This window comes from Alosa pseudoharengus, unplaced genomic scaffold (genome assembly GCF_046254945.1).
Source record: "Alosa pseudoharengus isolate Yale_2024_CS ecotype anadromous, Long Island Sound unplaced genomic scaffold, YU_APseudo_1.1 YU_APseudo_1.1_scf_2, whole genome shotgun sequence".
NCBI classification, from domain to species: Eukaryota; Metazoa; Chordata; class Actinopteri; order Clupeiformes; family Clupeidae; genus Alosa; species Alosa pseudoharengus.
The window spans coordinates 14,327,949-14,354,630 of record NW_027468663.1 but is presented as its reverse complement, the minus strand read 5'-3'; the positions used below and the strand labels follow the sequence as shown (position 1 = coordinate 14,354,630).

At 41.8% G+C, this 26,682-nt stretch overlaps 2 protein-coding genes across 2 annotated transcripts; one reads left to right on the top strand and one right to left on the bottom strand.

Annotated features, from left to right (window-relative positions):
- Positions 1-7,503: 7,503 nt before the first annotated feature.
- On the bottom strand, positions 7,504-11,276 carry LOC143133902 (uncharacterized). The gene is made up of 6 exons (XM_076293851.1): positions 10,895-11,276; positions 10,029-10,111; positions 9,569-9,665; positions 9,397-9,482; positions 9,014-9,098; positions 7,504-8,887 (listed from the first exon to the last, which is right to left on the bottom strand). The coding sequence occupies exons 1-6, from the start codon at positions 11,175-11,177 to the stop codon at positions 8,025-8,027; spliced, it is 1,497 nt and encodes a 498-aa protein (XP_076149966.1). The 5' UTR covers positions 11,178-11,276; the 3' UTR covers positions 7,504-8,024.
- A 196-nt stretch (positions 11,277-11,472) lies between these two features.
- Positions 11,473-14,619, top strand: LOC143135064 (uncharacterized). The gene is made up of 3 exons (XM_076295794.1): positions 11,473-11,989; positions 12,078-12,199; positions 13,164-14,619. The coding sequence occupies exons 1-3, from the start codon at positions 11,734-11,736 to the stop codon at positions 13,902-13,904; spliced, it is 1,119 nt and encodes a 372-aa protein (XP_076151909.1). The 5' UTR covers positions 11,473-11,733; the 3' UTR covers positions 13,905-14,619.
- Positions 14,620-26,682: the final 12,063 nt, after the last annotated feature.

The following is a 26,682-nucleotide window of genomic DNA, read 5'->3' as shown; positions in this document are numbered from 1 at the left end:
CATAATTTCATGATAAGATGATTTCAGGTTATTTCATAAGACATTCTCAGTAATGTGAAAATAGCCAATGTTAAAACAAAATTAACTTTTAATGTTTTTGTATCTTTTCCTATGGAGTTTTCAATATGAATATAATATCTGTATTTGTCAACCAAACTAATATCTCTGACACTTTGTCTCATTCTCTTATTTACACACAATAGCCTATAGGCTCTATAGGCCTACACAGACATCCACAACAGCAGTTTTGAAATAGGCCTATAATAAACCGCTATATGTTATGTTTTTGGTTCTTAGATGCATTTGAGGCAAACAATGCCCTATAGGATCAGATACAGATAACATTTTATCTTGGCGTCACCAAGTCTAAAAAAACCATCAGAAGTTACCTCCAGACTTTCAAATGCATGCCAGGAAAGAGCTTTTGTAGTCATTGAACTACTAAGGTATATTAACCTGCTCTGCATCTGGAAAACTGAAGCTCGCGAGATCAGGATGGTCTCACGAGGCTAAAGGTATATGGCTGGAGTTGCTATAGGCTGGTAGCCTGGGTGCCATTCCGAACTTAGTCCCGCCCACAACATTTGAGGTCGGGAAGTTCGATCTGGCATTGTTCCATTGTGGTGGAAGTATGCTCGCCCTATATCGGGCGGACCAATCAAATCAGGCTTTACCATGATGGACAGGTGAGCAACAGCGGCTGGTCTATCACGTCATCTGAACACGCTTTGATTAGGCTTATGTTTGAAACAAAAACGCTGTGGCTAGAAGGATACGGCTTTTAAGACCCCATATGGAAAATTCATATTATTTAATGAGGTTGTATCACTGAAAACGATTATTTCTGAAAACACTGGCCAAAGGGAAAACAGCGCTGTTGCATTGCGACATGTTCCCTCATTCGTTTGAAATCTCTGATTGACCACCTGTTCGAGGGATTTGCAACAGCCTTTCCCAGCTGTTTAACATGTTTGTAGCATACCACTGTTCAACAGAATTATTTTTAAAAACGGTGGGATATATAGGGGAAGAAGGATGGTTTGTGTGTTTTCTTCCTACACCTCACGGTAAGCTATTTTGTTGCTCTGATTGGTTAGGTCTATCCAATTGAGTGCAGAGGCATTCCCCCCCCTGTATCGGTTGAAACACGCCCCATAATTACGTCCCAATGGAGCAGTATCAGACTCATATTCTGACTAGAATTGAGTATGACTACGTCAGGCTAGGCTACTGGGGCTTTGCCTTGAATAGTGTTCTGGTCAGATGAAAATACGATTGAGATAATTTGACAATAAACAATCCACATGGGTTTGGCGTAGGCTAAGTAGAAGAATTACTCATACTTAAGTATAAGTATGGGTAGGGTCATAAATACCATCAAATTCCAACACATTCTTTAATGCAGTGTTTTTCAACCTTTTTTGTGCCACGGCACACTTTTGACACTTAAAATGTCCCATGGCACACTAACATCCTGTGTGAAGAAAAAATAAACATACCATAGCCAAAAATTTCAAATAATACACAGATATGGCCTTATTATGGCTTCTATGGAAGACCTGCTCAATAAAACAAGCGACCTCTGTTTCATTTGTAGGTGACTATATCTAATTTAATTGTTGTTATGAACTGGATATGTGATGATTCTGTGAATACTGGATATGGGGCCCCCGTTGTACAATGCCTGCATACCACAAATAGTGCAATCATACAATCAATGAGTTCAAACAGTTGCTTTTCTGGACCAGTGAGTGACATTTGGGTAATTTTCTGCGGCACACCTGATGATCTCTCACGGCACACTAGTGTGCCCCGGCACAGTGGTTGAAAAACACTGCTTTAATCAATCCTCTTCATTGCTGTGTCTGTTTATGATCTAATCAGCAACATAACTAGACAAACCACATGCCCTTGATGTTGGCACCATCAAATTCCAACAAAGTCTTCAATCAATCCTCTTTGTTGCTGTGGTCATTTATGATACAATCAGTAACCCAGTAATCAACATAAGCCATTGGTGCGGGCACCAACAACCACCACTCGAGAAACAAGATTTCACAAGTCAGTGAAAGGTTACAAATGACCCCAAGTAGTCTGGGATCGCCTCAGCCATAGCCATTGGCTTGCCTTTTCAGCATCTTTGGATAACTCTTTTACAGATCCTTTCAGTGATCATCCTCCAAAACCAAAATCCAACAGAAGCGTTGTGGCTGACTGTTACAAAGCAAGGCCATATCCATGGAGTAAACATTGGGGGGGACAGATGTGAAAGGGGGCAGAGGGTCAAAATGAGGAAAAATCAGGTTATGGTATTTGCCAGATGCTTTTGTCCAATGTGACTTACAGTAGACCTATATCAGGCTGAAAGAGGCTAAGGAGGAATACAGAACGAAGGTGGAACAGAAATTGCAGGAGAACAATGTGAAGGAGGTCTGGGATGGAATGAAGACCATCACTGGTCTGAGGAAGAGTAGCAGCTCTGTTAAGGGAGATCCTCACCCCTCCCCCACAAGATGACCATGAACAATGCAACTACACTGACGCTGGTCACAAGCCACCAGTCTCCAGCCACCAGACGCACCCCCCCCCCCCCACCCCCTCTGGTTTTGGGGATACTCAGACCCTATACGCCATGCACTAGACCCGCTACAGTTTGCATACCAGGAGAAAGTTGGCGTGGATGATATCTCCTACATAGGACACATTCCCACCTGGACAAGGGGAAAAGTGTGAGAATCATGTTCTTTGACTTATCCAGTGCTTTTAACACCATCCAACCCCTCAGACTGGGTAACAAGCTCCTGCAGATGGGTATGGATGCTCACCTAGTATCCTGGATTGCAGACCTGACAGAGTGGCCACAGTTCATTAGACTGAAGAACTGCCTTTCTGACATACACTGCGATCAGCAGCACCGGAGCTCGACAGGGAACAGTGCTCTCTCCAGTCCTGTTCACTCTGTACACGTCTGACTTCTGCTACAACACAGAGTCATGCCACATGCAGAAGTTTTCAGACGATACTGCAATTGTGGGGTGCATCAGGGATGGACAGGAGGAGGAATACAGGAGCCTGGTGGAGGACTTTGTGCAATGGTGCAAACTCAACCACCTACAACTCAACACTGCTAAGACCAAGGAGATGGTATCCGGAGGTCTAAGCCCTCTCTGCTGCCAGTCACCATTGAGGGGGTCAATGTGGAGGTGGTAAACACTTACAAGTATCTGGGGATACTGGACAATAAATTGGACTGGTCAGCCAACACTGAAGCACTCTACAAGAAAGGGCAGAGCAGGCTGTACTTCCTGAGGAGGCTGCGTTCCTTCAACGTCAGTAGCAAACTCCTCTGGATGTTTTACCAGTCTGTTGTTGCTAGTGTCCTCTTCTATGCTGTGGTATGCTGGGGAGGAAGCACTAAGAAGAGGGATGCTGGGCGACTGGTCCCGCTGGTAAGGAAAGCTGGCTTTGTTGTGGGAGCTGAACTGGAGTGCATCACTTTAATTTCAGACAAAAGGACCCTGAACAAACTGATCAGCATTTTGGACAATGACTGTCATCCACTCCACAGAATCATCATAAAGCAAAAGAGCTTGACCAGTTGGAGACTACGCTCACTGCCATGCACAACTGAGACTGAGGAAGTCATTTGTCCTCATGCAGGGCCGGAGTGGGGCCACTTTTCAGCCCGGGAGTTTCAGGCCCAAGACCGGCCCATGTTTTCCATAGTGGTGGAAATTGGATAAATGAAGCAACATTTCAGCTTTTACTATCCTGTAGTTTTTATTACTACCATGGTTCAACAAATGTGTAAAGGTTATAATTCACTTCAACTGAGAAGTTAACAAAAAATATTCCACTATTCCACAAGTTAACAAAAACAGAAAGAAAGAAAGAAAGAAAGCCTTTGAAATGTAGCCTATCCCACGCTTCCCACAAAGAGGCATATTGAACTAATGTTTAGGCTATGTTTTTGCATGGGTAGGCTATAATGTTGTTAGGTGATTTAGCCTACTCCTTTACTACACCCTCTTCTGAGCAAACAAGGCATATATGTTTATCATGTAGCATAATTGCTCTTTCTTACATTAAATAACTATAAATTATCCTCTATACTTGTCCCTGTAGTCATGGCCTCCTCATCACTAATTTCGGGCTCATCATTTTCAGTGGTCGACTGGTTGATCTGCTGCTCAGAGGCTACAATTTTTATTGCATAGGCCTACACAGATCATGCTTCAGTTTTGTTATCAATATTTGCATACTGCAAAGTCTATGAATCGGATACAAAAGGCTCATTTTAAAGTAATTTAATATGTTGCTTGCGAATAGCTTGACAAACGTCCAATATTAGCCCAATAATTACATTGTCAATAGGCTAATCATTGCCTATAGGCTATCTCTCTTTACAGTTGCCACTTTTGTCTGTAATCTGGAAGCTTGGCACATTTAGCAGCATTCTACCTGGCCGTTTCATCCCTCCTGGCCTCTTTCTACATCCATCCTTCCTGACGCTTATGGCTACTGGGCCGGCCCGGATATCCGTAGCTATCAGAGAAAACTTTTTGGAAAAGACTGGCCATATGGACCCAACCAACTCTTTTTGGGAGGGGAGAACTCCCTCACATGGTAGGCTACAACCCATACAGAGGCAACGGTGTCATGCACAGAATGCGGAACGTGTATAGCCTACTTTAAGAGAAGATAGACTAACGTGACAAATGTCAATATTTCTTTTCCTCGACCGCCCCAAAAGTGAAGCGGCCCACCGGGAATTCTCCCGATTCTCCCGATTACCCACCCCGGGCCTGTCCTCATGGACCATACAACTCTTCAATGCTTCACTAAAGGGAAGAGGAAAGATAGACTTTTCTGCATAGACAAATTCCCCCTTAGGGCAATAAAGGTTTCATTCATTCCTCTACACTTCCATGACCTCTGGCTGTCCACTGTGTTACTGCTTACACTGTATACTAGCTATTTTAGCCCACTTGAACAAACTTCCCTCCAGGGTGCGATTTGTAGTGGGGGATGGTGAGGATTTCCCCCCCTCTGGTTTTCCTATCCCTACCTCTGCTAAATTATTTTTATCGTCGGGGGGGACAACATTTATCCCCCTCTGCCCCTCATATTGATTAATGCTACTTCATATAAGTAAAGCGCTGCAACGTGAGAACAGTCTAGTAGGCTAGCCTACATAATAATCTGACATCAGAAACGCACCGTCACCGTCAGCACTGATGCTGCTGACACAGTGGCTGCGTGATAACTTAATTTGGCCTTGATCGTGCAGGACATTTCAGAATGTCGAGTGTAATCCATCATAAATGGCTAGGTTCAATGGAAAAGTTAGCTGGACAAATGAAAGAAAACGAGAAGGATTCAGTGAAGCATAATGTTTTAGAACCTTCAAAATTAGAAAACCGATGCAACTGAGATGAAGGACAACTGCACGTAGAGTAGAACGTAGGCCTATTGTCCGAAGGAACTTATATTAAATGAGGAGATATTTGCTGAATGTCACAAAAAGTGTTACAGAAATTGCTTGGCATCGCTTATTCAATGGCTCTCTACCGAAACACCTTTAGTTTGCGGAGGACGAACGAGAAAGCACTCGTTTGATAAATCAGCCAGTAGTAGACAAATAACTTTTAGAAATAATCTGTACTGCAAAAACGAATGTTGGTGGGTATTTAAACTATCTAGCGGGTGTTTTAACAGCTGCAAGAAATAGAAGCTTCATGGTCTTTATGTTCTGGTTCGTAAATTATTTTCATAAAACTTCAAGTTGCCCTATAACTTTACTCTCCAAACTCTTCACTGCACTGTAGGCAATTAACTGACAGTATGATAGGCTATTTATTTTCTGTAGGCTACAATAAACACATTTATTTTTTCAACTTTTGCAATATTACGCACTTGGCTACTGAACGCAAATCAGCAGGAGAGAGAATGCACGTAGCCTACGCAGCGTGTAGCGCAATGTGGTTACCAACTAACACTGTTAGCCAATTCACTAACTTAAGACTTCAGTGCCATCATATACAACGTTTTTTACACAACAAATACAGAAAGGATGGAGGCAGCAAAAGTAGAGAAGTCATTTCAGATGGGGCAAGAACAAGGTGAATTTGTATGCTTGTCAAAACGTAGTCCTACCCTGCATTAGATGAGCTGATCATCATACCAAGCACACTCGCTGTTTAAAGTCATACACCACGGTAAACTAAAACTAAAACGTTACAAAGGTTGCAAAAATAATATAGGGTATTATTAGCCATGACATTACTAGGCTATGAATCGTTCGTTCATTTTTTTTTTTTTTTTGGGTGGGGGGGTTACAAACTTATTCAAAATCATCCCCCCCTCTGGTTTTTACACAAATCGCACCCTGCCTCCCTCCATCCCCTAGTCCGGACTGTGGTCTAACTTCATACTTGACCAATGGCTGATACCCTATTACATTAAACCAAACCTATCCTTGCACTGCTGCTATAATTCTTATATTACATTTTTTGTGTATATTGCCCATATAGTTATACTACCGGACCAGCATCCTTAGTACAATCATGTGGATCCTTGATTTATCTTTTACTTAGTATCTTTTACTGCCCTTATTAGTGATGTGGATTTGTTTTCTTTTTATCATCCTGTTTATGCTGTAGTGTATGTTGTGTGTTATGTCTTGAGCTACTGGGACCTTGAATTTCCCCTTGGGGATCAATAAAGTATCTATCAATCTATATCTATCTATCTATCTATCTATCTATCTATCTATCTGTATCCAGTAAACACTACTAGTTAACAATAGTTAATAAGTTTAAAATAAAGTTGAAAAACCTATATTGAACATAATAACTAATAATAACAACAGTATCAACGTTAATGACAATATCACATTTCAACAATGAAAATACTAGTTTTAACAAAACCCACCATACACGACACCATAACCCTGTAAGAGAGTTCATTAATTAAGTGCATGGTGAACAAATGAGTCATTAATTAAGTGCATGGTGAACAAATGAGTCCATGTCTTGAAAGTACTAAAACCACCACAAGGTACAACTTCAGGTAACCCATTCCCATTCTTCAGTTTTTACTGAAAAAAACAGTCTTGACTGTCTTAGCATTAATGGACAGGCAACACAGCAAACACTCTGAGGACCGCAGTGGATGAGACGTTGAGCTGAAAAATGGAATTTAGGCAAGGCAAGGCACGTTTAACCACAGTGTTGGTTTTGGTTAATTTTGCCAAGTAATTAAATTAGCTGTTATACGTAAGACTTTGCACTTTGTCCTTCACTAAAATTAGGGCCCATGGGGTGAAATGTTTATTTTTCTTTTTCACAATAATGTCTAACAGTATTACACAGCTGTTTTTCTCCTCTTTCTGTGGGGGTAGAAATGTGATGCCATTTATTAGGGATTAATAAATAACATATATCTGAGACACCCTACATTTACACAACCTGTTTTACATGTATTCCACAACACAAGCATTGATAAGTGTAGCAGAGCAGGCACTTTATTAATGTTTGATAAATAGTCAAAATGTGTGTGCATGTGTGTGTCGGTACAGTGAAGGGAAATACTTGATGTAAATTCCAAATAACCTTAACTTCATCACAACATTATTTTGCTCGGGTATATTTGCATACATGAAAAAGATTCAGCATTTTGTATATTCATCCAAATGTCCTGGTGGTTTAAAATGAGTGTTCATGTTCTGGTGAGGTAAAAATACTAAATGTACTGCATAACGGTACATAATATAACCGAGTGTGACATTTTAGACATGACATGACATGACATGAGTACATTAAGCAACTTCTTAAACAATAATGGGTGGGGGGTAGATGGAACGAGTCACTGCTGATGAACTCCGGAAACAGGCCCTTGATCACCACATTGCAAATAAACCAAATTACCTGTCAATCATCTACCAAAGTATAAATATCTTTTCACATACTTGCATGTTACAAATTGACCAGTTTTTACACATCTCTATGACCTTTTGAGGGAAATTAAATACTAGAATCCAGTCTTTTCTCCATGGAAGCCATGTGCATTTGTCCCATCAAGTTCTGCTCACCTAAGCAGCTCTTTAGCTGGTGATTCACTAAACTTATCTTATAGGCAAACACCTGGCCACAGCCCTCACAGCTGAATGGCTTTTCACCTGTGTGAATCTTCATGTGTGTTTTAAGGTTGGACGACTGGTTAAATGTTTTTCCGCACTGACCACAACGGAAGGGTCTTTCTCCAGTATGAATGCTGACATGTTTGCGGAGGTTGCTGGGGTCCGAGAAGTGCTTCCCGCAGTGTGAACACCGGAAACGCTTCTCCCCCGTGTGAATGCTCTGGTGCTTTTTGAGACTGGAAGCCTGCGTGAAGCTTTTGCCACAAAGAGGGCAAACAAAGCGGCGCTCTCCAGAATGCACTCGCTGGTGCTCGAACAGACTGCTGCCACTCGGGCAAGCCTTGCCCCCCTTCTTACCCGCAAACCACTGCTTATGCGGTCTATACTGAACGCCTGTGTACTCTAGAGTAGTAGAAAGAGCACTGAGTGAGGGCATTTCACCAACCATGGTTGATTCAGGAGATACACTTCCAGGGTCTCTGGACAATTCACTTCTGTGCCTGAAACTGTCAACATGATAGATTTTCTCTTGGTGTAGATCTGTTGCTGTGGTGTAGGAACAGTTGGAGCTATTTCCTTCATGGCATAGAGAGTTGACAGGATGGAAATTGCTGAAGGAGCCTGTGTCATGGTCAGGGTTTAACAAAGAATGCTGGTTGATGGTGTCATTGCTGCCTCTATAAGATGTTGATAATCCTTCATGTGTTTCTGAGAGAGTGTCCCTTGTGTCATCTTGCATTTCTGATTCTGGTTTGTTCAGGGAACAACAATCCAAAGACATGACTTCAAAAACATGAAGACATCAAACACATGAAAAACATATGACTGTATGGGGTCAAACTATAAAAATGGCATTTTTATTTCTTTCGATACCTTCAAATATATGGGGCTCATCATCTTTGATATACGCATCCAGGCTCTCATCCTTGATATGTTCACCTGTGTCAATGGCAGCACACTGCAACACATGACAGGTAACACAGAGATTATAATGTAAACAAAATAACTTCTGTCGGCTCAAACATCATCCTTTATCTTACTTTCAAGCATGCCTTTACAGTAAAACACAATACAATATGTAATTCTTTACATCTCATTCATTGATAATGACAGCTGTTTTCTAGTTTCCAGGGTCAAATGAACCAGATTAATGATTGTGAGTGTGTGTACGTGTGTGTGTGTGTAAACCTATTTGACCACAGGAATTCAAAAAAACAATGTAACTGTATAATAAGAAGAGAACCTGCCCGACAAACCTCTATGTTTCTGCAGTCCAACATTTCCGGCATCGTGTCTATTGTTCTGTGCTGAGCATCCACTGATTTGTCTCCGTGTTTTTGCACTGTAGTATAGCAAGAAGATCAGAATAATTTTGTGATTATGGAAAAAGAAGTTCTCTGTGAAATGCATTCATCTGCATTTGCTTACCTTCCATGTCATCCACATGTATACAGTCGCTTGTGTTTACCATTCGTTCTTCTTTGATTGTAATGACATCAGGAATCACCCCCACTGTGCAACCAGACTGACAAACATAACATGAGATTTACACAACTTAGAGCCAAACTATTTTCTACTGGACACCTGCTATACATACTTTTAGTTAACAGACCTATACATCAACATTTTCTTTTTAATGAATTCTCAACACATTTCATCTTCATTTAAAAACAGCAAGAGTTATTCAGCATCGTGTATAGAAGCATAATGCATAAACATTAACAGTAAAAATGCCCTGTATATCTTAATTAATGACGTTCCTATCTCCTTAATTCGGAAAGCTCTTTTTTAAATTAACAAGATGATACACTAGTAATTCAGAAAAGAAAGGAAAAAAAACATAACAATTGATTTCCTCAAGTGAATGCATATTTTTCCACATTCATACATTTATTTTTCTGGCATCTTCACTGTTGAATCCAGACGTTCCATCCATTTGATGAACTTCGACTGCTTCATTTTCAGGATTGTCTGGTGGAAAAAAAAAATGTAGTCTAAGATGGCTCGTAGAAGGCTGTCTTCTGGCCTACTAATCAACTCCTCTAGCCTACACTGTGCAGCAGAAACCTGGCAAAGTGGCATGTAACGGTAGTGACCCTTTGGAATGATGACTGACTGATAGATTGAAATGAAGCAAATAAAATACATCTGTGAGAAGGTGTGGGCCTACAAATCTGTGAATTCTAGAGCAGGAATTGATTTGGGCCAGCCTAACGCCATGTTGATTGACAGCATGCCCCTTCAAGGAAAAACAATGGCAGTAGAGAAAAAGCAATGGCAATAGAGCAAAAAGCATATCAATAGTAATACAGGAAAGGCAAAACCTAGTGTAGGCTACAACAAAAGCCTTATAGAAAAAAAAGTAATTGAAAAAACAGAATGCTGAATTGAAAAACAATCTTCCTTCATATGTCCTTATTTTGTTTTTACTTATGTATTCATTTGTTCTTCTTCATATTTCCACATTCATTTTTGTAGCCCATTCTTTCACAGCTTTATGTTTTTGTCTCACTCTGGTCATTCCGTATACTGCAGCATTAATTAACAAGCGTTAATTCAACAGTTTAGAATGTTTTTTTTTTTTAGAAAAGAAAGAAAACCACCAAGAAATTACAGATACATTTTGAAGAACTTAAAGAAATTGCTAAGTTCCCTTGACAAGGCATGATAGGGACATGCCATGATATAACATAACATGTTCTCCATCATCAAAAGAGAGTGAAACTCAAGGCGAGTAGCCAGCCTGAAACTTACCCACTGTTCTGGCTCTCTTTTTCGGTGACTTTTTAACAGGAATTTTACAAGTTTGATTAACTGATGAAAGTCTATCCCGGTTGTATTTCGATGCAAAATCCCTGTCAGCCTCTAGCAACTGTATCTTTCTTTTTAAAGCGTCGTTTTGTTTGCGGCTTTGGGATATTTCTATTTGTAAAATAGCGTAGCCATTCTCCACAACTTTACAAATTTCTGCAACAGCGGCATTGGCAAGGTCCTCTATTATACCGGCTATTTGCGTTTGGAATCCCACGTGTGTCATTTTTGTCTAAAGATGATTTCTTACAGACAAACAATATCTTTTTGGTCACATTCGTTTGGCCCACATCAATGGCAGCAAAATATCCTAACCTACTGCTGGATCAAGATCCTACTTCCGTGTCAGAGTAATCAAAATAAAAGCCTCTAATTTCAAACAGACATACACTTTAAATTACATATTTTTGTTCCTAGAGATAAAAATGTAACGCGCGTTCTCAATTTCTAGAAGTTATTTATCCAAGTTACTTTTTTTTTTATTACTAAGTATATGAAATATTATCTCAAATGATAGTCCAGGTTTCGATGGGTCCAACCTCAGCCCAGTAGATGGCAGTAATGCATTTCGTTTTCCAATTTACAGTAGGTCTACAATAAGAGAAAAAGAAGAATTTTGCTTTTGTAAAATTAGAAGAAGAAAGGAGTAGCCTAGCCTTGAGGTCCTGGTAACTCTCGCCAAAAGGAATCCCCTTCCTTAAAGTTTACACAAGATCTGATAACAAAGCTATAACTGAGCTATACATAATAGACTACACGGTCATACACGTCTGAATGCAATAATGCTGTTTGTAGACGAATTTGAAGGGGAGGTTATCGAGATCGTTGAGAGATTTACAAAAGCAGCTATGATAGATATTCTGGAGGTATTTAATAGACGTTCCTCAGCTTTACGCGAAGAGAATGAGGCGCTCAGGACATCACTGGTGTTGATGGAGCGCGAAATGCGCGCAATACGCAACGCATGCAATAAAGGCAGCACTTTAGATGTGTCAGTCGAACTTCAGGTACATGGAGAGCCAGCTACAGCGGGGACATGTAAGTTCTGATCAGCATCAATTTCCATTATGTTAATGATCAGTCAATTAACAGAGCCATAACCTTATTTCCATGCTGTCTTCACCAGTGAGTTGTCTGAAGAGAGAAAGAGATCCTTCACCCTCACCAACTCCCCCCTTCAGCAACGCCTCAGCTAGTGACCTGCCAACAATGGATGGGCAAAGTATCCCACTAACTGTGACAAGCCAGGTTGGTCACTTGTTTCTGACTTATTCTTTCTACTTTTGGGATAGTCATTAGAATACAGTCTAGCCTCGAGTAGGCTTTGCAGGGTAGGGAGTATAGGCTAATTCTAGAGTTAATACAATTACCAACTAAATGTATTTGTAATCTCTGTAGTTCCTTGGAAAATATACTTTGGCCTTATTAATTTCACACTATTGTATTGCATCTTAAAGGAATTATCCGGAGTAAAATGCACTTTAGATCGATTTACGGATGATTGGGGGTACATACATTGAGTTGACATCAAAATCATGTCATTCGGATGTGTTTTGAGAAAGTTCGATTGTACCGTTTTCAGTCACACAACTGGTAGCCTGGAAGTGAGCAGGGCATTTCAATTTCGCCACTACAAAACTCTATTTTTATACCTCTTCTACAGTTCCAAACAACATAACACTTAAGTGGTAGTGAGTAGAGTGTCCCTAAAGCCAAACCGAAGTATCCCGATGTCTTTATGTGGTCGAATAGAGAGTCCAGAATGAATTTCATCAAGCCAGTACCTTTCCGGAAATGTTGCCATCTTTGCTGTAGGAGTCTTATTGCTGAGTGTGTTGTAACACGCTCTGGAAATTCACAATTTCGTCGCCTTTTTAAAGAAAAAAAAAAAACATAGTCCAGTCCATACAACTTCATTTCAATTTCGAAAGAAATACTGGACTATGTTTTTTTTTTTTTTAAACGGCGACGAAATTGTGAATTTCCAGAGCGTGTTACAACACACCCAGCAATAAGACTCCTACAGCAAAGATGGCAACATTTCTCAACTTTCTCAAAACACATCCGAATGACATGATTTTGATGTTAACTCAACGTATGTACCCCCAATCATCCGTAAATCGATCTAAAGTGCATTTTACTCCGGATAATTCCTTTAACACATCTCCATGATTTCACAATATGGAGAATCAATATGTTCTTGTTGTTACAGGGTGACTGTCCAGAATCCTTCCCTTCTACAGATGATATCTCAGAGAAGATGGGGGACGGTTATACAGATAGGCTCTCATCCTATCCCGACGCTTACTATACGGAGATTGAGCCTGTGGAAGAGTTTGGGCACGGCATAGTGCATCAAAAACAGGGGTTGCCCTTGAAAAACAGCATCAGAAATGCTATTGTGATGAGTCAGATAAGCATGCAGAGGAACCACAGACCCGTGGCCCACAGAACTCCAACATCTGATAAATCACCATTGGTCATGATGTCTGATGCACCTGTTCAACCCACAGAATATCCGTGTTCATCCTCTGATGAACCCCATGTTGATTCATTCAGCTACACACAACGCAACAAGGTCGTCAGCGTCACAGACAAGTTTAAGCAGCACCCACATACACATCAAAAGAATTCTACATCCCTGCCTGGGCGACCATTCAGGTGCACGTTATGTGGGAAGGCATTCACTGCTAAGAGCAGTCTGACTGCACATCACATCACACATACTGGAGAGAAGCCCCATAGATGCAGCACCTGTGGAAAAGGATTTGGTCTCGTCTGCAATCTCAGAACACACGAGAGGATCCACACTGGCGAGAGGCCTTACGTCTGCACACACTGTGGAAGGAGCTTCACTCAGAAACACGTGCTGAACAGGCATGTCTGTCTGTCGCATAAAACCAAGGCCTCATTGTCCACTTTGCAGAAGAGCAGTTGTGCTACTCATATTTGAGTCCGACCATCTGATGCACAGGGGTAGACAAAATTGAGTTAGAAAAAGACAGTTCTGCAATATTTTCCCCTCTGCATAATTAATAGTATGAGTAGAAAGTCTAGTGGCCCTGTTATTTTCTGTTCTAAGTTGCAGATTCAGAAGAAAAGAAATTGACAATATCAGGGGGGTTCTGTTGTAATACATTTTGGGGGAAATGGGGTTGCTATAGGCATCTGTTTTTGAAACTAGAAACCCTGATGGTTTAATTATCCTGCACATTTGGACTCCAGGCCCTCCCATCTCTTTACATTGTGCCATCTTAAGTTTCTTGGCAGTGTATTGCATGGAATAGCCTAAATATTGCAAATACATGAAGGCTTCTGAAGAAAGCTCTTAATTTGTGACCATTTTAGGCCATTAACAAACCCAAATCTGATACTAAAAGAAGTGTTTTCTAATGATGAATATTGCCTAGAAATAACAGTGTTTTAAAACTTTAAGTCTTAAATTATGTGAAAAAAAAAAGTTTCAGTGATTCCAAAGTTCTAAACAGCACATAGGCGTAAACAGTATCATTCCCATGCACTTTCCCATTTCCATGCGGCAACAAAAGGCTGGTTTCTATCCGCACTGCCTATAGTACACAGTGTTACATAAGATGTTCTGTCTTCTTTGTGGCTTGATTCTTGTTTCTTTGTGCTTTTGATTAATTGCACATGTGCCCTCCTGTATATTGTCTCTATAAATATATGAAATATGAGAAAAGTATCCTGTGTCTGGCCTGGTCATTGTCTGGAAAAATTTGTTTAGGTGTGGTCAATACAAAGAATCATCGGGCATCTGATGTCACTAAATGACTGTTAGACTAATGTGCTCTTTAATGGTCGCTACAGTCACTTTAAACAGGTGAAGTTACAGACATTTACTTATGATTCTGTTATGGTGTAGAGTAAAACTAGAGTGATATAAATTCCACTAAATGCTGAAAAAAATAAGCCTTTAAAATAACCTGTAAATATAAATACAAGCCTTTAAAATAACCTATATCTGTTGATAAATAAATACAATAAATAATCACAAGCATACAATCGTGCAAGCATACCAGCATTATTGTTTAAATATAAACTGTCATTCAAAGCATTTAGGTAGTGCCCTGAATACTAAAAGCCTAATAAATTGTTGAATAATCAGCGGTGTTCTTAGAATAGGCTGCTAATGGTGTACTGAATGTTGTACAAGCGTCTTCTCTTCCATCGTCTCTTAAAAGCAGCGCAGCAGCCACAAAGCATACACTAAAAATGGATAGAGAAAACACACAATCACATATATTGGTGGTCAATGTGTCACTGTTTTTCTATTTTTTTTATTCTAAGTAAGAAAAATCATGACTAATTTATAGTAGTGCGAATGGAATTAGAGCTTGATATGTAAACTATAGCACTCAACCCCAATCATGACTGAAGAATGATTCATTCCAAACCTAGAGTTTTGTGCAGAATTTGAATGTGAACAAATTTAACAAAGCAGTCAAAAAAACATGTAAGAACCATGTAATTAATATAAGAAGAGACTGTTTGGTGGGCCTCACACAAACTGGAATCCAAAAAGTGAGAAGTACACAAGGCATAATGGTGAGGAATGCCCAGCCCTGGAAGCCCCCCTCTGCATCTGTGCTGTTTCCAGTGTTTGTCATGTTCTGGGCTGTGAGGCTCAGTGTGGTGGCAGTAGTGATTGTGGTGTTCACTGTGCTCTCTAAGCCTGCAGTCACAAAAGTGAGAATCCAGGGAGTCAACATAAATCAATAGAAAACACTAGTAGGCTATTTTTTTTTCAGAGAAAATATAGGCTATACCTACCACTAACTTTCATTATCTCAGTCAGGAAACTGCTAGGTGAGGGGATGTCGCCCTTCTTAAAGACATATTCCACATCAGCCTGAATCTGCCGGTCGGAATTTCTACATAGACACAAGCACATTCTCATTCTTATCAATAACACAGCTGTTGCTGTTAGTATAAACAACAAACATTCATTGACAAAACTCACGTATAGTTTCCTTGTGCAAATGTGTATGGTGTGTCTGGGTTCCCATTCAGTAGCGTGTTCAGCTGACGGTCAATCGAATAAGTAGGTTAAGGCCATATCCAACCAAATTATATTGTCCTTAAAGTACACAAGGTTGTTGACTTACCAGACTGTTGATTGAGGCTTGAATTGAATCATATGTAGTGTTTCTGAGCTCAACCTTCTCAGGCATAGCAACGTTGCTGAGACTGTATGCTATGTTGATGGAATATGAGTTGTTGCTTATTTCTTTCAGAAAACAATGAACTGTTATTATTTGGTCATGGATGCATTTGATAACATTTACATAGGAATTCTAACTTCAATATGTCAAATTCATTCATGTTTTTTGTGAGTCCACATGGTGCATAGGTTTCCTTGTGTTTGCTATGTATGTCCTATATGTCATTCTGTTCAAACCATAAGAAAGTGACTTACTCTCATAAGTGACTTTAGGATTGCTCAAATCTCTCCTCTGAAGGTGAAGTCCTAGTATTGTTTTCACAATATTAAGGACCAGACTCTCACTAGGGACAGACTGAAAAGTGTTGAACACCAGTCTGATGTAGATCATGACATTTCCAAGTCTAAAGGTCACAAAAGAATATTTAGTAGTGGAGGTGTGCACATCCCCACCGCTGAGGTGCAGGGCAAATTGAACTAGAACTGCAAAGGAATGAAATGCCCGCACTCTGCTAAAACTCCCATATATTTAATGTGTTGCAACGTTTCAACCCGACTGGGTCTTCCTCAGGCAAATGTGGAAATGCGGGCATTTCATTCCTTTGCAGCACAAAAGAATATTTGGCATTATTTTAGACACATTGGAATGGGACTGAATGTAGTATTGTCTTACACAATAAACTCACATTGACGCAGCCTTGGTTAGTATGGATGTAGCTGTGTGGCTAGTGGACAGCAAGGCTGGTTCTACAAAACAAAAAAACACACATATAACCTTTTAACTGACTGGTACAGTACAACAACAAGTATTTATCATTGCAATAGAACCTTGAGATGTACCTGAATGTTTTATTGTAATTGTAGCCATTGTAGTTGTTGAAGATGATGTTGTTTTTGAACTGAAAGTTGTGATAGTGAGTTTGATCGTTGAAGTGGAAGTTTCAATCATATCTGTTGTGTTCTTTGGAAACTTGAGTACTTGTGAAGTTGTTTTTTTAAGAGTCATAGTTGAATTTATGGTTGAGGGTTGAACTGGTACTGTAGACAAAGCTGATGTTGTAGGATTTACTGTTCCTCTTTGAGGTTCGATCAAAGATATAGTTGTTGTTGGAGATAAGGTTGTGGTGGTTGTTGAAAATGTTTTTATGGTTGAAGATTTTATTGCACTTTTTGATTTGATAGTTGTATTGGGATTTGTTGTTGGGTCTGTGGCTGAAGTCATAGCACTGGATGGATCTGCAGGTCCTGTCATGGTGGTGACCACAATAGTTGGAGATAAGGTTCTGTTTTTAGTTATTGTAGACAAACTTACAGGGAGAGATGTGGATGTTGGATATTTGGATAAAGGTGTCATTGTAGTGCTATTTTTAGGTATTGGAGATAGGTTGAGAGTTGGTGAGCTTTCCTTTGAAGTTGTAGACTTATCTGTTTTAGTTGCATCTTCTGTTGAGGTTGAGGTTTTGATTATTTCAAGACTTTTGGTGTTGTGAGCTGTACTTCTTGTTCTTGAAGAGGATGTAGTTGTAAATATAACTGCAGTAGTTGGTAGAACGGTTGTGGAGGCAGGTTGTGAAGCTGTTGTGGCTACTGTTGTACTCATAGGATTTATTGTTGTCATTGAAGCTGCAGCAGTAGAATTATGAATAGGCCTATCTGAGGCAGGTAGGATAGTGGAGTGGATTGCTGTACTTGATGATGGATTTGTTGGCTTATCTGTGGCAGATAGGATAGTGGAACGAATTTCTGTAGTTGATGATGGATTTGTAGGCCTTTTGGCAGGTAGGATAGTTGAGCGGATCGTTGTAGTTGATGATGGATTTATAGGTATATCTGTGGCAGGTAGGAGACTGGAACAGATTGCTGTAGTTGATGATGGATTTGTAGGCCTATAGGTGGCAGGTAGGATAGTTGAGCGGATTGCTGTAGTTGATAATGGATTTGTAGACCTTTTGGCAGGTAGGATAGTTGAGCGGATTGCTGTAGTTGATGATGGATTTGTAGGCCTATCGGTGGTAGGTAGGATAGTTGAGCGGATTGCTGTAGTTGATGATGGATTTGTAGGCCTATTGGTGGTAGGTAGGATAGTTGAGGGCATTGCTGCAGTTGATGATGGATTTGTTGGCCTATCGGTGGTAGGTAGGACAGTTGAGGGGATTGCTGCAGTTGATGATGGATTTGTTGGCCTATCGGTGGTAGGTAGGACAGTTGAGGGGATTGCTGCAGTTGATGATGGATTTGTTGGCCTATCGGTGGTAGGTAGGACAGTTGAGGGGATTGATGTAGTTGATGATGGATTTGTAAGTCTTTTGGCAGGTAGGATAGTTGAGCGGATTGCTGTAGTTGATGATGGATTTATAGGCATATCTGTGGCAAGTAGGAGAGTGGAACTGATTGCTGTAGTTGATGATGGATTTGTTGGCCTATTTGTGGCAGGTAGGAATGTTGAGCGAATTGCTGCAGTTGATGATGGATTTGTAGGCCTATCGGTGGTAGGTAGGATAGTTGGGGACATTGCTGTAGTTGATGATGGATTTGTAGGCCTTATGGCAGGTAGGATAGTTGAGCGGATTGCTGTAGTTGATGATGGATTTGTAGGCCTATCGGTGGTAGGTAGGATAGTTGGGGACATTGCTGTAGTTGATGATGGATTTGTAGGCCTTATGGCAGGTAGGATAGTTGAGCGGATTGCTGTAGTTGATGATGGATTTGTAGTCCTACCGGTGGTAGGTAGGATAGTTGAGCGGATTGCTGCAGTTGAGGATGGATTTGTTGGCCTATTTGTGGCAGGTAGGATTGTTGAGCGAATTGCTGCAGTTGATGATGGATTTGTAGGCCTATCGGTGGTAGGTAGGATAATTGAGCGGATTGATGTAGTTGATGATAGATTTTTAGGCCTATCGTTGGCAGGTAGGATAGTTGAGCGAATTGCTGCAGTTGATGATGGATTTGTAAGCCTATCGGTGGTAAGTAGGATAGTTGAGGGCATTGCTGTAGTTGATGATGGATTTGTAGGCCTTATGGCAGGTAGGATAGTTGAGCGGATTGCTGTAGTTGATGATGGATTTGTAGTCCTATCGGTGGTAGGTAGGATAGTTGAGCGGATTGCTGCAGTTGAGGATGGATTTGTTGGCCTATCGTTGCCAGGTAGGATAGTTGAGAGGATTGATGTAGTTGATGATGGATTTGTTGGCCTATCGGTGGTAGGTAGGACAGTTGAGGGGATTGATGTAGTTGATGATGGATTTGTAAGTCTTTTGGCAGGTAGGCTAGTTGAGTGGATTGCTGTAGTTGATGATGGATTTATAGGCATATTTGTGGCAAGTAGGAGAGTGGAACTGATTGCTCTAGTTGATGATGGATTTGTTGGCCTATTTGTGGCAGGTAGGAATGTTGAGCGAATTGCTGCAGTTGATGATGGATTTGTAAGCCTATCGGTGGTAAGTAGGATGGTTGAGGGCATTGCTGTAGTTGATGATGGATTTGTAGGCCTTATGGCAGGTAGGATAGTTGAGCGGATTGCTGTAGTTGATGATGGATTTGTAGTCCTATCGGTGGTAGGTAGGATAGTTGAGCGGATTGCTGCAGTTGAGGATGGATTTGTTGGCCTATCGTTGCCAGGTAGGATAGTTGAGAGGATTGATGTAGTTGATGATGGATTTGTTGGCCTATCGGTGGTAGGTAGGACAGTTGAGGGGATTGATGTAGTTGATGATGGATTTGTAAGTCTTTTGGCAGGTAGGCTAGTTGAGTGGATTGCTGTAGTTGATGATGGATTTATAGGCATATCTGTGGCAAGTAGGAGAGTGGAACTGATTGCTGTAGTTGATGATGGATTTGTTGGCCTATTTGTGGCAGGTAGGATTGTTGAGCGAATTGCTGCAGTTGATGATGGATTTGTAGGCCTATCGGTGGTAGGTAGGATAATTGAGCGGATTGATGTAGTTGATGATAGATTTTTAGGCCTATCGTTGGCAGGTAGGATAGTTGAGCGGATTGCTGTAGTTGATGATGGATTTGTTGGCCTATTTGTGGCAGGTAGGATAGTTGAGCGGATTGCTGCAGTTGATGATGGATTAGTAGACCTTTTGGCAGGTAGGATAGTGGAGCGGATTGCTGTAGTTGATGATAGAGTTGTAGGCTTTTTGGCAGGTAGGATAGTTGAGCGGATTGATGTAGTTGATGATGGATTTGTTTGCCTATTTGTGGCAGGTAGGATAGTTGAGGGAATTGCTGCAGTTGATGATGGATTTGTAGGCCTATCGGTGGTAGGTAGGATAGTTGAGGGGATTGCTGCAGTTGATGATGGATTTGTAGGCCTTTTGGCAGGTAGGATAGTTGAGCGGATTGCTGCAGTTGAGGATGGATTTTTTGGCCTATCGGTGCCAGGTAGGATAGTTGAGCGGATTGATGTAGTTGATGATAGATTTTTAGGCCTATCTGTGACAGGTAGGATAGTTGAGCGGATTGCTGTAGTTGATGATAGATTTAAAGGCATATCTGTGGCAGGTAGGATAGTTGAGGGAATTGCTGCAGTTGATAATGGATTTGTAGGCCTATCGGTGGTAGGTAGGATAATTGAGGGGATTGCTGCAGTTGATGATGGATTTGTAGGCCTATCGGTGGTAGGTAGGATAGTTGAGGGCATTGCTGCAGTTGATGATGGATTTGTTGGCCTATCGGTGGTAGGTAGGACAGTTGAGGGGATTGATGTAGTTGATGATGGATTTGTAAGTCTTTTGGCAGGTAGGATAGTTGAGCGGATTGCTGTAGTTGATGATGGATTTATAGGCATATATGTGGCAAGTAGGAGAGTGGAACTGATTGCTGTAGTTGATGATGGATTTGTTGGCCTATTTGTGGCAGGTAGGAATGTTGAGCGAATTGCTGCAGTTGATGATGGATTTGAAGGCCTATCGGTGGTAGGTAGGATAGTTGAGCGGATTGATGTAGTTGATGATGGATTTGTTGGCCTATCGGTGGTAGGTAGGACAGTTGAGGGGGTTGATGTAGTTGAGGATGGATTTGTTGGCCTATCGTTGCCAGGTAGGATAGTTGAGCGGATTGATGTAGTTGATGATGGATTTGTTGGCCTATCGGTGGTAGGTAGGACAGTTGAGGGGGTTGATGTAGTTGATGATGGATTTGTAAGTCTTTTGGCAGGTAGGATAGTTGAGCGGATTGCTGTAGTTGATGATGGATTTATAGGCATATCTGTGGCAAGTAGGAGAGTGGAACTGATTGCTGTAGTTGATGATGGATTTGTTGGCCTATTTGTGGCAGGTAGGAATGTTGAGCGAATTGCTGCAGTTGATGATGGATTTGTAAGCCTATCGGTGGTAGGTAGGTTAGTTGAGCGGATTGCTGCAGTTGAGGATGGATTTGTTGGCCTATCGTTGCCAGGTAGGATAGTTGAGCAGATTGATGTAGTTGATGATGGATTTGTTGGCCTATCGGTGGTAGGTAGGACAGTTGAGGGGATTGATGTAGTTGATGATGGATTTGTAAGTCTTTTGGCAGGTAGGCTAGTTGAGTGGATTGCTGTAGTTGATGATGGATTTATAGGCATATCTGTGGCAAGTAGGAGAGTGGAACTGATTGCTGTAGTTGATGATGGATTTGTTGGCCTATTTGTGGCAGGTAGGAATGTTGAGCGAATTGCTGCAGTTGATGATGGATTTGTAAGCCTATCGGTGGTAGGTAGGTTAGTTGAGCGGATTGCTGCAGTTGAGGATGGATTTGTTGGCCTATCGTTGCCAGGTAGGATAGTTGAGCAGATTGATGTAGTTGATGATGGATTTGTTGGCCTATCGGTGGTAGGTAGGACAGTTGAGGGGATTGATGTAGTTGATGATGGATTTGTAAGTCTTTTGGCAGGTAGGCTAGTTGAGTGGATTGCTGTAGTTGATGATGGATTTATAGGCATATCTGTGGCAAGTAGGAGAGTGGAACTGATTGCTGTAGTTGATGATGGATTTGTTGGCCTATTTGTGGCAGGTAGGATAGTTGAGGGAATTGCTGCAGTTGATGATGGATTTGTAAGCCTATCGGTGGTAGGTAGGATAGTTGAGGGGATTGCTGCAGTTGATGATGGATTTGTAGGCCTTTTGGCAGGTAGGATAGTTGAGCGGATTGCTGCAGTTGAGGATGGATTTTTTGGCCTATCGGTGCCAGGTAGGATAGTTGAGCGGATTGATGTAGTTGATGATAGATTTTTAGGCCTATCTGTGACAGGTAGGATAGTTGAGCGGATTGCTGTAGTTGATGATAGATTTAAAGGCATATCTGTGGCAGGTAGGATAGTTGAGGGAATTGCTGCAGTTGATAATGGATTTGTAGGCCTATCGGTGGTAGGTAGGATAATTGAGGGGATTGCTGCAGTTGATGATGGATTTGTTGGCCTATATGTGGCAGGTAGGATAGTTGAGCGGATTTCTGCAGTTGATGATGGATTTGTAGGCCTTTTGGCAGGTAGGATAGTTGAGCGGATTGCTGCAGTTGAGGATGGATTTTTTGGCCTATTGGTGGCAGGTAGGATAGTTGAGTGGATTGATGTAGTTGATGATGGACTTATTGGCCTATCTGTGGCAGGTAGGATAGTTGAGCGGATTGCTGCAGTTGATGATGGGTTTGTAGGCCTTTTGCAAGGTAGGATAGTTGAGCGGATTGCTGCAGTTGAGGATGGATTTGTTGGCCTATCGGTGGCAGGTAAGATAGTTGAGCGGATAAATGTAGTTGATGATGGATTTATTGGCCTATCTGTGGCAGGTAGGATAGTTGACAGAATTGCTGCAGTTGATGATGGATTTGGAGGCCTATCTGTGGCAGCTAGGATAGTGGAGTGGATTGCTATAGTTGATGATGGATGTGTAGGCCTATTGGTGGTAGGTAGGATAGTTAAGGGGATTGCTGCAGTTGATGATGGATTTGTAGGCCTTTTGGCAGGTAGGATAGTTGAGCAGATTGCTGCAGTTGAGGATGGATTTTTTGGCCTATTGGTGGCAGGTAGGATAGTTGAGCGGATTGCTGCAGTTGATGATGGGTTTGTAGGCCTTTTGCAAGGTAGGATAGTTGAGCGGATTGCTGCAGTTGAGGATGGATTTGTTGGCCTATCGGTGGCAGGTAAGATAGTTGAGCGGATCAATGTAGTTGATGATGGATTTATTGGCCTATCTGTGGCAGGTAGGATAGTTGACGGAATTGCTGTAGTTGATGATGTATTTGTTGGCCTATCTGTGGCAGCTAGGATAGTGGAGTGGATTGCTATAGTTGATGATGGATGTGTAGGCCTATTGGTGGTAGGTAGGATAGTTAAGGGGATTGCTGCAGTTGATGATGGATTTGTAGGCCTTTTGGCAGGTAGGATAGTTGAGCGGATTGCTGCAGTTGAGGATGGATTTTTTGGCCTATTGGTGGCAGGTAGGATAGTTGAGCGGATTGCTGCAGTTGATGATGGGTTTGTAGGCCTTTTGCAAGGTAGGATAGTTGAGCGGATTGCTGCAGTTGAGGATGGATTTGTTGGCCTATCGGTGGCAGGTAAGATAGTTGAGCGGATCAATGTAGTTGATGATGGATTTATTGGCCTATCTGTGGCAGGTAGGATAGTTGACGGAATTGCTGTAGTTGATGATGGATTTGTTGGCCTATCTGTGGCAGCTAGGATAGTGGAGTGGATTGCTATAGTTGATGATGGATGTGTAGGCCTATTGGTGGTAGGTAGGATAGTTAAGGGGATTGCTGCAGTTGATGATGGATTTGTAGACCTTTTGGCAGGTAGGATAGTTGAGCGGATTGCTGCAGTTGACGATGGATTTTTTGGCCTATTGGTGGCAGGTAGGATAGTTGAGTGGATTGATGTAGTTGATGAGGGATTTATTGGCCTATCTGTGGCAGGTAGGATAGTTGAGCGGATTGATGTAGTTGGTGATGGATTTGTAGACCTTTTGGCAGGTAGGATAGTTGAGCGGATTTCTGTAGTTGATGATGGATTTGTAGGCCTATCGGTGGTAGGTAGGATAGTTGAGGGCATTGCTGCAGTTGATGATGGATTTGTTGGCCTATCGGTGACAGGTAGGACAGTTGAGGGGATTGCTGCAGTTGATGATGGATTTGTTGGCCTATCGGTGTTAGGTAGGACAGTTGAGGGGATTGCTGCAGTTGATGATGGATTTGTTGGCCTATCGGTGGTAGGTAGGACAGTTGAGGGGATTGATGTAGTTGATGATGGATTTGTAAGTCTTTTGGCAGGTAGACTAGTTGAGCGGATTGCTGTAGTTGATGATGGATTTATAGGCATATCTGTGGCAAGTAGGAGAGTGGAACTGATTGCTGTAGTTGATGATGGATTTGGTGGCCTATTTGTGGCATGTAGGATTGTTGAGCGAATTGCTGCAGTTGATGATGGATTTGTAGGCCTATCGGTGGTAGGTAGGATAGTTGAGGGGATTGCTGTAGTTGATGATGGATTTGTAGGCCTTATGGCAGGTAGGATAGTTGAGCGGATTGCTGTAGTTGATGGTTGATTTGTAGGCCTACTGGTGGTAGGTAGGATAGTTGAGCGGATTGCTGCAGTTGAGGATGGATTTGTTGGCCTATCGGTGCCAGGAAGGATAGTTGAGCGGATTGATGTAGTTGATGATGGATTTATAAGTCTTTTGGCAGGTAGGATAGTTGAGCGGATTGCTGTAGTTGATGATGGATTTATAGGCATATCTGTGGCAGGTAGCAGAGTGGAACGGATTGCTGTAGTTGATGATGGATTTGTAGGTCTATCGGTGGCAGGTAGGATAGTTGAGCGGATTGCTGTAGTTGATGATAGATTTGTTAGCCTATTTGTGGTAGGTAGGATAGTTGAGCGGATTGCTGCAGTTGATGATGGATTAGTAGACCTTTTGGCAGGTAGGATAGTTAAGTGCATTGCTGTATTTGATGGATTTATAGGCCTATCGGTGGAAGGTACGATAGTGGAGCAGATTGCTGCAGTTGTTGATGGATTTGTAAGTCTTTTGGCAGGTAGGATAGTTGAGCGGATTGCTGCAGATGATGATGGATTTGTAGGACTATCGGTGGTAGGTAGGATAGTTGAGGGGATTGCTGCAGTTGATGATGGATTTGTTGGCCTATCGGTGGCAGGTAGGATAGTTGAGCGGATTGCTGCAGTTGATGATGGATTTGTAGGCCTTTTGGCAGGTAGGATAGTTGAGTGGATTGCTGCAGTTGAGGATGGATTTTTTGACCTATTGGTGGCAGGTAGGATAGTTGAGTGGATTGATGTAGTTGATGATGGATTTATTTGCCTATCTGTGGCAGGTAGGATAGTTGAGAGGATTGCTGCAGTTGATGATGTATTTATAGGCCTTATGGCAGGTAGGATAGTTGAGCGGATTGCTGCAGTTGAGGATGGATTTGTTGGACTATCGGTGCCAGGTAAGATAGTTGAGCGGATTGATGTAGTTGATGATGGATTTATAGGCATATCTGTGGCAGGTAGGATAGTTGAGCGGATTGCTGCAGTTGAGGATGGATTTTTTGGCCTATTGGTGGCAGGTAGGATAGTTGAGTGGATTGATGTAGTTGAAGAAGGATTTATTTGCCTATCTGTGGCAGGTAGGATAGTTGAGAGGATTGCTGCAGTTGATGATGTATTTGTAGGCCTTATGGCAGGTAGGATAGTTGAGCGGATTGCTGCAGTTGAGGATGGATTTGTTGGACTATCGGTGCCAGGTAAGGTAGTTGAGCGGATTGATGTAGTTGATGATGGATTCATAGGCATATCTGTGGCAGGTAGGACAGTTGAGCGAATTGCTGCAGTTGATGATGGATTTGTTGGCCTATCGGTGGTAGGTAGGACAGTTGAGGGGATTGATGTAGTTGATGATGGATTTGTTGGCCTATCGGTGGCAGGTAAGATAGTTGAGTGGATTGCTGCAGTTGATGATGGATTTGTAGGCCTTTTGGCAGGTTGGATAGTTGAGCGGATTGCTGCAGTTGAGGATGGATTTGTTGGCCTATCGGTGGCAGGTAAGATAGTTGAGTGGATTGATGTAGTTGATGATGGATTTATTGGCCTATCTGTGGCAGGTAGGATAGTTGAGCGGATTGATGTAGTTGGTGATGGATTTGTAGACCTTTTGGCAGGTAGGATAGTTGAGCGGATTTCTGTAGTTGATGATGGATTTGTAGGCCTATCGGTGGTAGGTAGGATAGTTGAGGGCATTGCTGCAGTTGATGATGGATTTGTTGGCCTATCGGTGGCAGGTAGGACAGTTGAGGGGATTGCTGCAGTTGATGATGGATTTGTTGGCCTATCGGTGGTAGGTAGGACAGTTGAGAGGATTGATGTAGTTGATGATGGATTTGTAAGTCTTTTGGCAGGTAGGCTAGTTGAGCGGATTGCTGCAGTTGAGGATGGATTTTTTGGCCTATTGGTGGCAGGTAGGATAGTTGAGTGGATTGATGTAGTTGATGATGGACTTATTGGCCTATCTGTGGCAGGTAGGATAGTTGAGCGGATTGCTGCAGTTGATGATGGGTTTGTAGGCCTTTTGCAAGG